Genomic DNA, 13,127 nt, shown 5'->3' with positions numbered 1-13,127 from the left:
TGACATTGCACAGCACACGGGCGTCTTGCTTTCCGATTCCATCGAAAAGCGGAAGCTGCGGCCGGGATTCGATCCCACGTTCTCGGATTCATCAGGCGAACGCGCTACCCACTGAGGCACTGTGGCAGGATCGAGATTAATATAGGTTGATATGCATGATTTATGACGCGCTTTCAGTTTCCTTCTTTCCACGCTATGATGGCTGATAAAAATATTACATTTTGCAGAGAAATGAAAGCGAGAGTGTATTACAGGTGCTATGGTGCCGAAAGAAGAACTGTGGGGGCTGCGACGAAAGCTGCATATATAGGCTGGGGAATAACTTTGGCCGCCCGAGAGGAGATTCGAAATTCAAATAGCTCACGACTGTAGTTGAAGCCACCTAGAATTAGGTCGCTAGAATTATAACCCTCATCATTGAATTGGTGTGTATGAGCGCGTTATTCACTGCGGAGTCTGATAGCATGCAGCACATTATGGGAGCATTTCAAAGCGAGCGGTAATAAACGGAGTAGAGGGGGTTAAATATTCTCTGTAGAAGCTATGAATGACGCACATTCCCACCAAAATTGCCATCTGAATCTTGAGACAAGATGGAATTAGGAATAGTCTAATATCTTGCTAATTCTGTAGCAGGGATTAGCAGATATAACATTTAATTGACTTCAGTCCACGCAATTTGAAATTCTAGTTTGTTTGAACTTACAATTTGATCTGGTGTGTAGAGAAGAGTCTGATTCACCCTACCTCAATTCCAGCTCCGCCTAATTCTTGCTTTCCGCCAGTTTTGCAATATCGAACAGCGTTTCAGGGTTGAAATTGTGCCTTACGATGAATGTAAGCATGTGCGATGCGTCACTGGATGCCCCACTGCAGCATTTTTCAACAGCTGATACTCATTGTCTGTGATTTTTTGTTATTTTTTTGTTTCAAGTTCTGCGACGGCAAGGTGCAGGTGGAGGTAGTGGACGGCCGACACGAAGACTTTCTTCTCGGCCAGGGTGCACAGCAGTGTGCAGGCATCCTCACTAAGCAGTTGCAGAGGTGAAGGACAACCATGAATCACAGCCACCAGAAAAAGAAGTTCGCGCCATTCATGCACCGTCGAGAATATCGTCGTGCGCCAAGTGACAGCTCTGTTATATTGAAGGAAGCAAATAAAAACATTTTGCTTTCTAGATCAAAACAGCAGCCAAATGACAAAAAATAGCGCCAAGTCTTATGGCTCCAGTTTACTGCTGATGGAGACGACGGTGATTGGAAACTGAGAACGAGCTTCTCAAGCTATCTCGCTGTGGACACGGCGGATACTATTCTAACATCTCGCTAACCGAAACAGCATTCTTTTCGGTTAAGGCTGGTGTGTACAGTGTGTACAACCCCGATATTTATAGTGAACGCGATCTCTCCGTGTCTGTATCGTCGTCTAGCTTGCCTTTGTGCACAACATGAGTCTCATTCCTTCACTCACTCCTTGACCGCGATTGGGGAAAAAATACTGGTCCTACACGGAATTCAGCGAAACAAAACTGAAGCTTAATAATACTGTACCATACTGAGCTCCCTGTAGCATCCGCTTTTGTAGATTAAGAAACTGTTTAAGGATACCCTAACACTTTATCAAGAACCGCATCAAAAGTCTGAAATCAATGGAGAATGAAATAGTCCTACAAGTCAAATCAAAAACTGATCTCTAAGATTGAAGGAGGCAGTTGAAGTTGACCAAACATTTTATCTCCGAGAACAAGAGAACAATTAAATGAACCTAACACTGAGGGACTCAATAATCCAGAGTGTTCGAGGATGATCTTGGTACATATGTGAATTGGAAAACTAATAATGTGAATAAGAAAAATAAGCTTTACTCGACCACCATATTCATAATCACAGAACTCTGAGTGAAAAAAAAGTTGTAGAGGGACAGCTTGAGGAATCCCTGCGTCCCGAGCGATTTTTGCATTAGTATAACTGGTCGTTATAATCAGTGGGTAATGAGCAGTATGTGAAGAGAATGTGTCCGAGGCATCCACAGGACCAGGAATACAACTGAGCCCTATTTTGTAATTCCCGATTTACAAATTTGTAGGTCACAAACAGCGATAGAAAATGCTAAGACGCCAGAAGCTGCAAGAATATTTTTGATAAGCGCTTTAACGTTTTACACTAAGGAATCGGAACTGCTTTTGAAAAGTACGCTAGTGTAGAGGTGACAAGAATGAACCATTGGTGTATTGGTCGATGTGACGAAAAACGCGGGCCTTCATTTACCTCTATTATATTCTTCATGACACGAAACATCACGCATACCTTCACATCTACGTTCACTGCGTACATAGCCTCATTTGTATTTTATATACTCGCATGGTTATAGTTCTTCACTTCGAGTGCAGGTTCTCCAGTTGTTGCTGTTCCACTCTACAAAGCGTTGCTGCAGGAGTACCTGGGCTTGATGCATTACTTCGATGCTTTTTGAGTTCTGAAGATTAAGGTCCGGCTTCTATGACACGCTCTCACAAGTCCCTCAGAGCCCCATTTAATCATCAATGAGTGCTCACATGCACCCAATTTGACTGAAGAGTGCCATCCTGTTCCCGCACCCCGTACAAACTTCTAACTTCTCAACCCTTCACCTTCCACGATAGCTACGCGGTAGATACCCTCCGAGGTATTCCAGCGGCAAACACCCTCAATTTGCGCATTTGTGTGTAGGCATAAGAACCTCTTGCATTAACGGAACCACCGTCTGTGCTCTTCTAGTGTCAGCCGTATTCCCGCCTCCCGCACACACCACAGACGGTTTGCGCATGCCTTGATGCGACCGCTTTAATGGTTCCGTGTACAACTTACACTTTAGATTTAAACTCGCGTTCATGCACTTCGCTTCAAGCTTAGTCAGTACTCCCTTAACTAGTGCCTCTCGTTTCTCAAACAGGCATCCCACACATTATCTAGTGGACATAGCGCAGAGTTTTAAGCCACAGCATTGTGTGACTGACCACGCAACACAAAACGTTTGAACTAGGACGGCAGAATCACCCTGTTTGGATGTCTAAATCCAAATTAGAGTCCAGGGTTTAGTTGCCATCATTGTCGCAGCTGTCAACTCGGTGGCTTCCAGCTCGGGTAGCGATCTATACCAGCTCAATTCTTGCGATAGATGTGACCTTCCAACCCCCGATGCAAGAGTGATTTCTTGCCCACAACGCTCCCCGGCCTCACCGTGGCCTTCTTTTTCACCTTTCACGTTACCCTTCCACCCTTCTCTGCCATTGCCCTTCCTAACTCCCCAACCGGGTCGCCCACCTCAGCCTGTCGTTCTTGTTCTTCTGTCTCGTCCATTCCGACGCTCTCGCCATATTATTCCCTTTTCACGGTAGTGCTCCCTCCGCTTCCTCTTGTAACGCCACTGTCGGGTTACTTGGAGCCTTCAGCGCTTGTTACACGTACAGTCTAATTCCACGGTATCCACCCTCCGAGGTCTTCCCGTGGCAGCCACTTTCCTGGTGTGCATTCCTTTACTCTCGCAGCCCAGCCAAAGCCACCCGTTGTCCCTCATACTCTCGGCCTCTTCTCACCCAGGTAAGTGCAGATAGAGAACCCCTCTCTTTCAACCCTAGCAGTGCTCCCCGTGGCTGCTGGCATTTCTGTCTGCAACTAGGCTACGCCTAGCTACTACGCCAACGTTTAGGCTCGATGCAAGCACCAGTGCTTAAATCTGGGGTTCTTCATATTGTATCATATCATTTATTACAACAGCCTTACAGATGCTGAGGATCGGGAACAAAAAGTCTCTAACTGCGCTTGACGGGGTTCACGGCCACTAAAATATGGCATTCACTACAAGTAGGATACAAACAGAGCGCATCAGACATATAAGGATCTGGTACAAAATCAAGACATAAGCACGGACAATTAAAAGATAAACAAAGTGTTTAATAATGTATACATCGTATCGTATAATGCAGGAAAAGTGGGCCAAAAACAGTCTCATGAGGAACTGGAGGGAAAGAAGCATAATACCACGAACTGATGCCGGTTTCTCGAGTCTGTATTCATGCGAGTAATTTGACTTTTTCAATTCAAGTTTGTTCAGCAAAATTTCACGGAATGCTTTATTTATTGTTTATAAATAAAGCATTACTGTGTTTTGCTTAATTGATCGCCAGAATGAAATCGTATGGTCTGTACTAGCACCCCCCGGTCTGTTCAATATAAAAACGGCCACAACAGACCGGGAGGTGCTTAAACGATCGTTTAAGAGAACACGCATGTTTCTTCGGTGAGTCGGGGGCTTCGAATCTGCCTGTTCACTGTGGCAGTTGGCGGGGTTGCAGTCCTGCGGTCAAAGATAATTGGAAGAGGGCAGGAGCAGCTTGAGATCGTAGAAGCGGTGTTCGTTATACGCGCTCATCAAGATGAATGCAATAGCTCGCCTTCTATTTGCGTCATCCAAAAGAATTGGGTTTTCTTGCGATGTGACCTTTGGCTACTTGTTCATTTTCATTTTCTTTTCGTGCGCTTCTGGGTGGTCTCTGCCGTAGTTTCAATATCTTGTTTCTACACGAGGCGTAATCTTTCAAGTTTTTAAGTGCTTGGTCATTTTTTTATTGCAGCTTGCATCACATATGACACGCCTTTTGATGTTTTCCACCTGCGCATTGTTGTCGTTTGGTTAGCCAGAGATCTTCTTTTCATTTTCGGTTCATTATCTTTTCTTACCTGATTGTCAAATCACATATGTGCCAACTGGTTATAAAAACATTGAATGTTTTCAATTATATCTCAGTTGCCAGTACCGCCCTCTGTCTTCGCCTCCTTCTGTCTTGTATCTGCCGCAGTTTTTAATTTCCAAATGTATCACCAACTGGCCTACATCTCTACCCTCCATAGAAACTGACATTTTCTGAGCCGCTAAGTTCGCACTCATCAATGTGAGAAAACAGCTTGGCGATCAGTAATATCAGCCATTTAAGAGCTTAGTAGAAATATATCTTTCATTCTCGTTGGTAATTTAATGCTTTATTTTTCATCACGTTTCATTAATGATCGTTCGGGAACCGTTTCCTACTCTAAATATTTTTGCACTTATTTATAATCAAGTGATTCTCGTGTTGCATTCTGAAAAACTTATAACAATTTTCGGAACGAAGAATTCCATAAACTCAAGAATGAAATCATTGAACATAAGTATAACTCATTCACACTGCCATTTAAATTTCTAAATATGTCGTAATGAATGTCAAACGTATCATGGTGTGATTCATCATGTACGCGAGAAAAATATTATGAAAGAAATAAACATAGGGCCGTATTTCCATTTTGCGTCGTTATTGAAAGTGTCGCTGTCTCGCCAACCTCGAGTCATCTGACTGGTGGAAGCGCCAGAACCGGAAGTGGTAGTGGCATCCATTCAGATAACTTGACCAATCAGATGACTCGAGGTCAGGGAGGTAACGGTACTTTCAATAACGATGCAAACACGGAATACAGCCCATACTCTCAGCGAGAGATTTTTGCAGTCATCAAGGTAATACATCCTTGTGATCAGCAATACCGGGTATTACACAGCATTCGGCGTTTATTTCAGCTCTATTCACAGAAATAAAATCAATAATTGATATTGAACCGTTGTAAATGCGAATAAAAGTCTTACCTATAAGAACTGGTCACGAAAATATCAAGCATAATTTGTTCAATGATATAAGTAGACTACAATAGCCCAGTCCATTCTGTGTTTGTAAATTTTGATGACCAGTCACGATTGGCCTTTCATTTCTTTTTATACTGTGCTTTATGTATCCTTTTCTAGGGGGCCTGTGTAGGGTTCTTAATATGCAAGGAACATCATTTTCTTCAGTTATATTGAGGAGTGTTCAGTGTAGCGGCTGATGGTATCGTGAAACGATATTGCGAAATCGGCTACCTACAACTATTTTGGAAAAAACAAAACGTTGAATATAACATAGTTTAATAATGCCGAGCAAGCCGCATTAGTTGACTGCATTTTGAGCGAGGTTTGTATTACGGCAATAAAGTTCGGCGAAAATAACTCAATAATATTCAATAACTGTTCTGTAATATCCAGTGACTTCTCCTGGGCTGTAATTGACCATATTGATCTCTTGAAACTTAAAAGGAATAACTCTAATTGTGATCAGTTGCTCATGTTCTCCATCGTCGACAACACTGGTTTGACCCTGTAGATGACGTCACGCCAATGCATAGTTCAAGGATGGTGTGTGGAATTATGGCGCCACGTCCTAGTTTAGTACAGGGTATTTTTAGAACATAACGCATTCATCCTGCTAGGTCTCTGCAGCCCTCGATCAATAAATTATTGGATTCGCCCAAGTGCTTCATATTCCTTCCTTCGTCTTTATTTCGCGCAGCTGAACCAAATTACTGAATTAAAACAAGTCCCAGGACTGGTTAAGAAACTAATTCAGTTGTGTGCTCCAGTCAGTCGTTAAAAGCTGCCTTATTTCTTGTATAAGTGTTCTTGTATAAGTGTTGTCCTCACTGTGTGATCACATTCGACGTGGAACTTGCAATATTACTGGACTTTGCACATATACAGTTATAGTTCAGTGTAGCGCTGGTGGACACTCTCAAGGTCTGAACTACGCGTAGCACGAGTACTTTCGAAGTGCAGGGATGGACAGTCACCTTTGTAACTAACTTGATCGAGCATCATGGCAGTGTTCTGGAGCTTCTTGGATTGGTTTCCACCGGCGACATATAAAAGTGGTTTCTTTTAATGTATTAGACAATCTCTATTAGGAAACATTTATTGATATGCTAAGTTTGGATTGATCATCATAAGGAACAATAAACAATTGTATTTCTGTGACTACAGCATTTACATCACATACGCTGACAATTTCACTTTGCTGCCCGGCGATATGCCATAAGGAATCTTTATTTTTGGTTATAGCGAAAAATGGTGTAACCTAGGAATACGTGTATATGCTTTATTTATATTTTTCTGGCACAATTCAGGCGCTTCCTTTAGAACATTTTTCAAAAGCTTGTGGTCCGTTGCAGAAGAAATGAATGGCACAAGTTGAAGTTACAGGTCTGTTCGTGTCCTCCAGCACTCAATTCGAAGATTTCCTTTTTGGCAATTCAATTTAGTGTCGCATGTACCTAAAGGGCATTGAAAACGTACACCGTTTTTCATGTGTTCGTGCTCTTCGGATGTGATATGCTGCGGAGTAAAAAAAAGCAAATGTAGTAAAATAAATTGGTGGAAATAAATGTAAGATTCGTCGAAACACTACATCCTACCCGCTTTCCTAGGCTACACGAATATTTAAAAAAAGTGAGATAAATACTAGCATTTCTACGCTCACCTCTCTCTGTTTCCAAGAATGCATAGTACTTGTGTTCGTTATCTGACCTGAGCTAAATTGCTTTGCAAAAGAGAAAACTAATTTATCAACTAGACGAGCTTGACGTTAGCGCGAATCAATACCTTTTACTAAGTTCCCCTGTTGCATAGAAATTCGCAAATGAGCTTTACATAATTTAATGGAAGTTAACAACAAGGTATTGCCGGCTTTTTGTGCTACAACTGCAATCGACAAAGACAATATTCCAAAATTAGTCCAAAATGATTTGCTCCAACTACCAAAACAATTTGCACCAGAAATCTGAGTTTTATATCATATGTGTAGATTTTACGATAATCTCAACAGCGTATACTTCAAGTTTCCGCCGCAGGTATCCAATCATAGCCAATGTCGTTACCAAAATGCGTACAAACATTTATCGGCATTACAATAAAAAGAACCTCTCCTTAGATATCTCCTTATACGTTCTTGATTGCAAAAATGTCGGGCCTAATGCAATGAGTCCTTAGAACATTTTACATCGTTCGTTCTCTCTTGCTACAATCCACTTCGAAGCAGCAACGCCCATATAGTAAATGATAATTATTTTACGGGATGTTAAATTTAAGAAGTAATGAATTTACGCTTGTTTAAAAAGCAGTTATGTCGTTCACTTTTACGGTCATAATCATGGCATTTGTATTTGTCGTACTTAACGTCCGGGCCTGAATATTGTCGGAATCATATATTGCAGGGCTTTTTCGAGACCACTAAATAGCAAATACGATCTTTCATTCAGTGACAACCATTAAATATTGCCTGGAGGTATATGCGTGGACGCGGTGTAACTTACAGCACATTGGTGGCCGGGAAATGTTTTCCGCGTTGTCGTAGCCAAGAAGGGACATTCAACAGAACATTTTGTATATATCTGTGAAAAAGAAGTTATACAAAAATTGCTAAATCTTGGATGATGCTGGAAGGAGCTTTAGAAAAATAAAGTGTGTGCTAAATGTGTATTTGTAGCGTATTGTAATAATTTTTATTAATCATGCATTTGTCCGTATACTTAAACGCCAGAATGAATAAATTCTAAACATGCTAGAAGTAAACCAATGGCCCGTTTTACAAATACATTAAATATTCAACGTTAGCGATTTACTATACTTCTCACATACGAAAAGCATGCTTCATTTCGGCTTATTATTAGGCGATTAAATATACACTACCAATATAATTAAAGTATAACTTCAAAGAAATAGTAGTTTAGTCATGACCTCTTTTGATGCTAGCACACAATTTTGCACACGATGCTAGCAAGTGATCTTTCTTTTCGTTTTTATGCCGCTTGCTGTTGAACTTTCAAAACTGTAACAGATGCAAATATCACATTTTTTATGGCGAGTTTGCAAGCTCCATGATACGCTATGGGTGGGTTCCAATACTCCCTAACAGACATTGACTTAGATGTCTAGCCGTACAACCGTCATCTTGAGACGCGTTCAAATTCTCGCGAAGCCGTCCACTAAGACTGCTTTGCATTCTGCATTATTGCAGGGCACACTGCTGTCCAAACATGGCGCACAGGCTGATCAGAGCATGGATTTCCGCAGCTAAGTGAGTCAGCTCTTCGTAATTGCTGAGGTACTCATATGCATCGCCTTTCAAACGTGAGTCATTCCATTAATGGCTGCGCAAACTAGCGGCTAATTAGGGAGCCTTCATGATCGTGGGCTAGCCTGCCACCGAATTTTTATCTGTTGTAGGTTGTCACTGCACCCGCCACCTCTTTTAAGGTGGACGACGGCTGTTGCGGCGCGCGTCTTTCTCTCCCTCTTTTTTTTTTCTTTCTTCTCTGCTTTCTCTCTTCTGTCCGCACGAGACAGCGGAGGTGGCTCAGCTACAGTGCGAGTAGCAGGCCCGCGCATTTTCTTTTCCTTCTACCTACAGTCACAACAACAACGCCTGGATCAGACACCCGACGGGGTCAGCTTTGTATAAGCATGAATCACCTGGTGACGTCATGACCTTTCGTGACGGTACATCGCCTACCCGTTGTCGAACCCAACCAGCATTTCATTGAACGCATCAAAGTTCGACGGCGTTCTATAATTTGTTTGCAGGAAAAGAAAAGCGCGGTATCTGCCACTCGCGAAATCCCGCTATCATCCTCACGATAGACAAGGGGAATTATGAAGAGCGTTTCATGATCCATACAGTCGGTCAGGGACAACTTCATTAAAAGTGTCACATTTCTCAGAGATGTTCTCCGCAGTCAGCCTGAGCAGCCTCAGTGGATGAATCTGACTGACGCATTGATGACAATGAAAAAGTTCTAAAACATCGCTTAAGTCAAAGGTAGGCTAGTGATTTCTATGCCTGTCTGTAATTTGCTGACCGGCAATCAAAAAAAAAACGGTGAGTGCCGCAGTTGGTAAAGCGCTGCACTGGGGATTCAAGGGATGGAGGTTCCATTCGTTTGGTTTGTGGGGTTTAACGTCCCAAAGCAACTCAGGCTATGAGAGACGCCGTAGTGGAGGACTCCGGAAATTTCGACCACCTGGGGTTCTTTAACGTACACTGACATCGCACAGCACACGGACGCCTTGCTTTTCGCCTCCATCAAAAAGCGGCTGCCGAGGCCAGGAATCGATCCCGCGTCTTTGGGAACAGTAGTCGAGCGCCGTAACCACTGCGCAACCCCGGTGGGGCGGAAGTTCGATTTCTTGTGGAGACAAGGTTTATCAATTTATTTTTCACTCTCGCTCTCGAAAGCGTGACGCCTCTGTTGACAACCTTCTGCTGACAAGCTTCTGTCGACAATGATGAGGCGTTAAAGGCTTTCGCCTTAAGGAGCGCATATCCTGAAACTTATTACTTCTTGCTCAGGGAAAGTCTAAAAACGTATGCACCACATTACAACGTTGAGTCCATTATGTTTGTTTTGTGACCGGAGGTATGTGAAAGAAAAATCACGAACCGGGCCGTTATTTGTCTCCACGTGGGGGGTTCGCATTCTTCTGAATCTGAAAGAAAGAACAGAAATTTAGAAAGTGGTGCTAAAATGTAGATTCGACTTCATTTTACAGAATAATAAACAGTATCATCATCACTCAATGGGACCACATTTCGCTTTTCCAATCTCCTTAAAAAGTGTCTGTTACCTTACTAATGAGATTGCAGGCAAGTCCAGTGCAGAATGATTCTTTCTTATTGGGCATTATTTTAACTCCATAGCATTGTAGTGCCTGATCATACAGTGCAAAGAGTCCTATGTTTGCGAGTCACGCAAAAACCATGAGGGATACATTAGCTAATGAGACCATATTCGCCTTTATTTTCACATATTTACCTCAAATTAATTGCATGTTCAACTTATAGGCCTAATTAATTTTCAGACACAATATTATGTCCCTCTCTATTGACTGACACCACTCATTAACCTCTACCATTTCTCAATTGCTCACAACTGCTGCGGACACGATTTTGCGTGTTTGGCGTCTAATTAATTACCGAATGAACTTATTGACCTCATTATTTTGAGCAACAACATTACGTCACCCTTTATTGACTGCCACCACTCATTAGCCTCTGCCACTTCTCAAATACTCACAACTGCTGCGGACACGATTTTGCTGATGCGGCCTGCGGACGCGCTTTGCGGACAGAAATTTGTGAACATAGCGAAGTAATGTTTTCGAATTAATAAACCTCCTCATATAAGGCGGGAAATCGCTCGACTAATATTTCTTCATTGACTAATCCAGGGAAAGTTTGGAATTGCTTTTTCACCTTATGTTACACCATCAACCACATGAGAAATTTGTCACCAATATACTCATGCCCTAACACCATATTTCGCGAAAAGAAACTGGTTTAATACTCATATTTTCCGCGTACAATAAGCGAGTAGAATGTACTGCCTGATTGTCTCATGTGAGAGTTTTGAAAGGTCTCTTAGGAATGAAATATAAAACAAAAAATTGTGCACTGTATTTCTTTTGACTTGTTTCACTCATTTGTGTCATGTGTCAAACATTTTGTCTACGTACTAACTTCATGGTGTTTGAAAATATGCCTTGTTACCTGCCCTTCCTGCTTGGACCACATGATTTCTGCCGTGTTATGTAAATAAAATAATAATAACTTAATTGCCTTCGTCATGATTTTCAACAGAAAATTGTTCGTTAGGCTTTTCTTTGCAATTAAAGCAGTGACACGTCGGCAGCTTAATAACTGTTTGGAATGTGGTAAGCAACACATACAATGACAGCATAACTTGCAGCTTATTGTGCTGTTATTTACTGTCGAACTTTGTATATCTGATTCAGACCATGTTTATCATAGTTGCTTTGAATTCTTTTTCGATGTGTTCTAGGTTTCGATGATATTCAAGGCCTGTTATTTATATCCTCCTACATACAATTCCTCCCACACACACACACACACACACACACACACACACACACACACACACACACACACACACACACACACACACACACACACACACACACACACACACACACACACACACACACACACACACACACACACACACACACACACACACACACACACACACACACACACACACACACACACACACACACACACACACACACACACACACACACACACACACACACACACACACACACACACACACACACACACACACACACACACACACACACACACACACACACACACACACACACACACACACACACACACACACACACACACACACACACACACACACACACACACACACACACACACACACACACACACACACACACACACACACACACACACACACACACACACACACACACACACACACACACACACACACACACACACACACACACACACACACACACACACACACACACACACACACACACACACACACACACACACACACACACACACACACACACACACACACACACACACACACACACACACACACACACACACACACACACACACACACACACACACACACACACACACACACACACACACACACACACACACACACACACACACACACACACACACACACACACACACACACACACACACACACACACACACATACAAATATCGCCTTTTAGGCTGCTCCTGATGGTTTCAGGGTGGCTGAAGCCTTTTTCGCTGTTTGAATGTTTGGAGGTTTCACGTACCTTCCCTATCTACCAGATTTTTCATGCTGTACACTTGCGTCAATTTCTACGCCCCTCCAAACCACACGATGTTGTTGTGCAGTCACGCAGCATGCCAGCTAATCCCAAAGGCGCGGATTAATCTTTCTTCCCTCTTGTGTGCATCGATGCGTCAGTGATTAGCGATTATGTTTTTCTGCATTCCAGTCAAGAATGCTTCATTCATCCATTGAGCCATATGCGGAAACAAGCGCAGTCATTTGTACTTCGAGCAGTACCTGATTATCGGCGACAATGAGCCTTTTAAGCCGTAGTGTCAAAAGACCCGTTCTCAAAAAAGTACCGCACATCCCTCACATAAGCGATTGCCTTTTTTCTCTAAAATGAAGTCATGTGCCACATGCATGTCTCGGATGTGAAAGGGGCAAAAATTACTTCGGAGAATCGATTTTGCTTACTGCACGATATTCGTTCCTCTATGATCAGTTTGACAAAGTGCGGCTGTTGACCTTTCGTTGTTCCGTGAAAAGAAATAACAACAGTGGCAATTTGTCAAACTAATTATTGAGGAACGAATACCGTGCAGTACCAAAACTGTTTCTCCGAAGTAATTTTTGCC

General features: G+C 42.5%; 1 protein-coding gene across 1 annotated transcript in view; it reads left to right on the top strand.

The window, feature by feature from the left end:
* Positions 1–1,048, top strand: part of LOC146189294 (fatty acid synthase-like) — a 61,598-nt gene extending 60,550 nt beyond the window's left edge. The window contains exon 29 of the mRNA XM_084604151.1: positions 935–1,048. Coding sequence (XP_084460277.1) covers positions 935–1,048 — 114 coding nt within the window. The remainder of the gene's footprint in view (positions 1–934) is intronic.
* Positions 1,049–13,127: the final 12,079 nt, after the last annotated feature.

The sequence above is a fragment of the Amblyomma maculatum genome, chromosome 5, assembly GCF_055883805.1.
Source record: "Amblyomma maculatum isolate TAMU_Amacu chromosome 5, ASM5588380v1, whole genome shotgun sequence".
Lineage (NCBI taxonomy): Eukaryota > Metazoa > Arthropoda > Arachnida > Ixodida > Ixodidae > Amblyomma > Amblyomma maculatum.
Note: the sequence above shows the minus strand (reverse complement) of the source record. Positions and strands in the feature narration are given on the sequence as shown.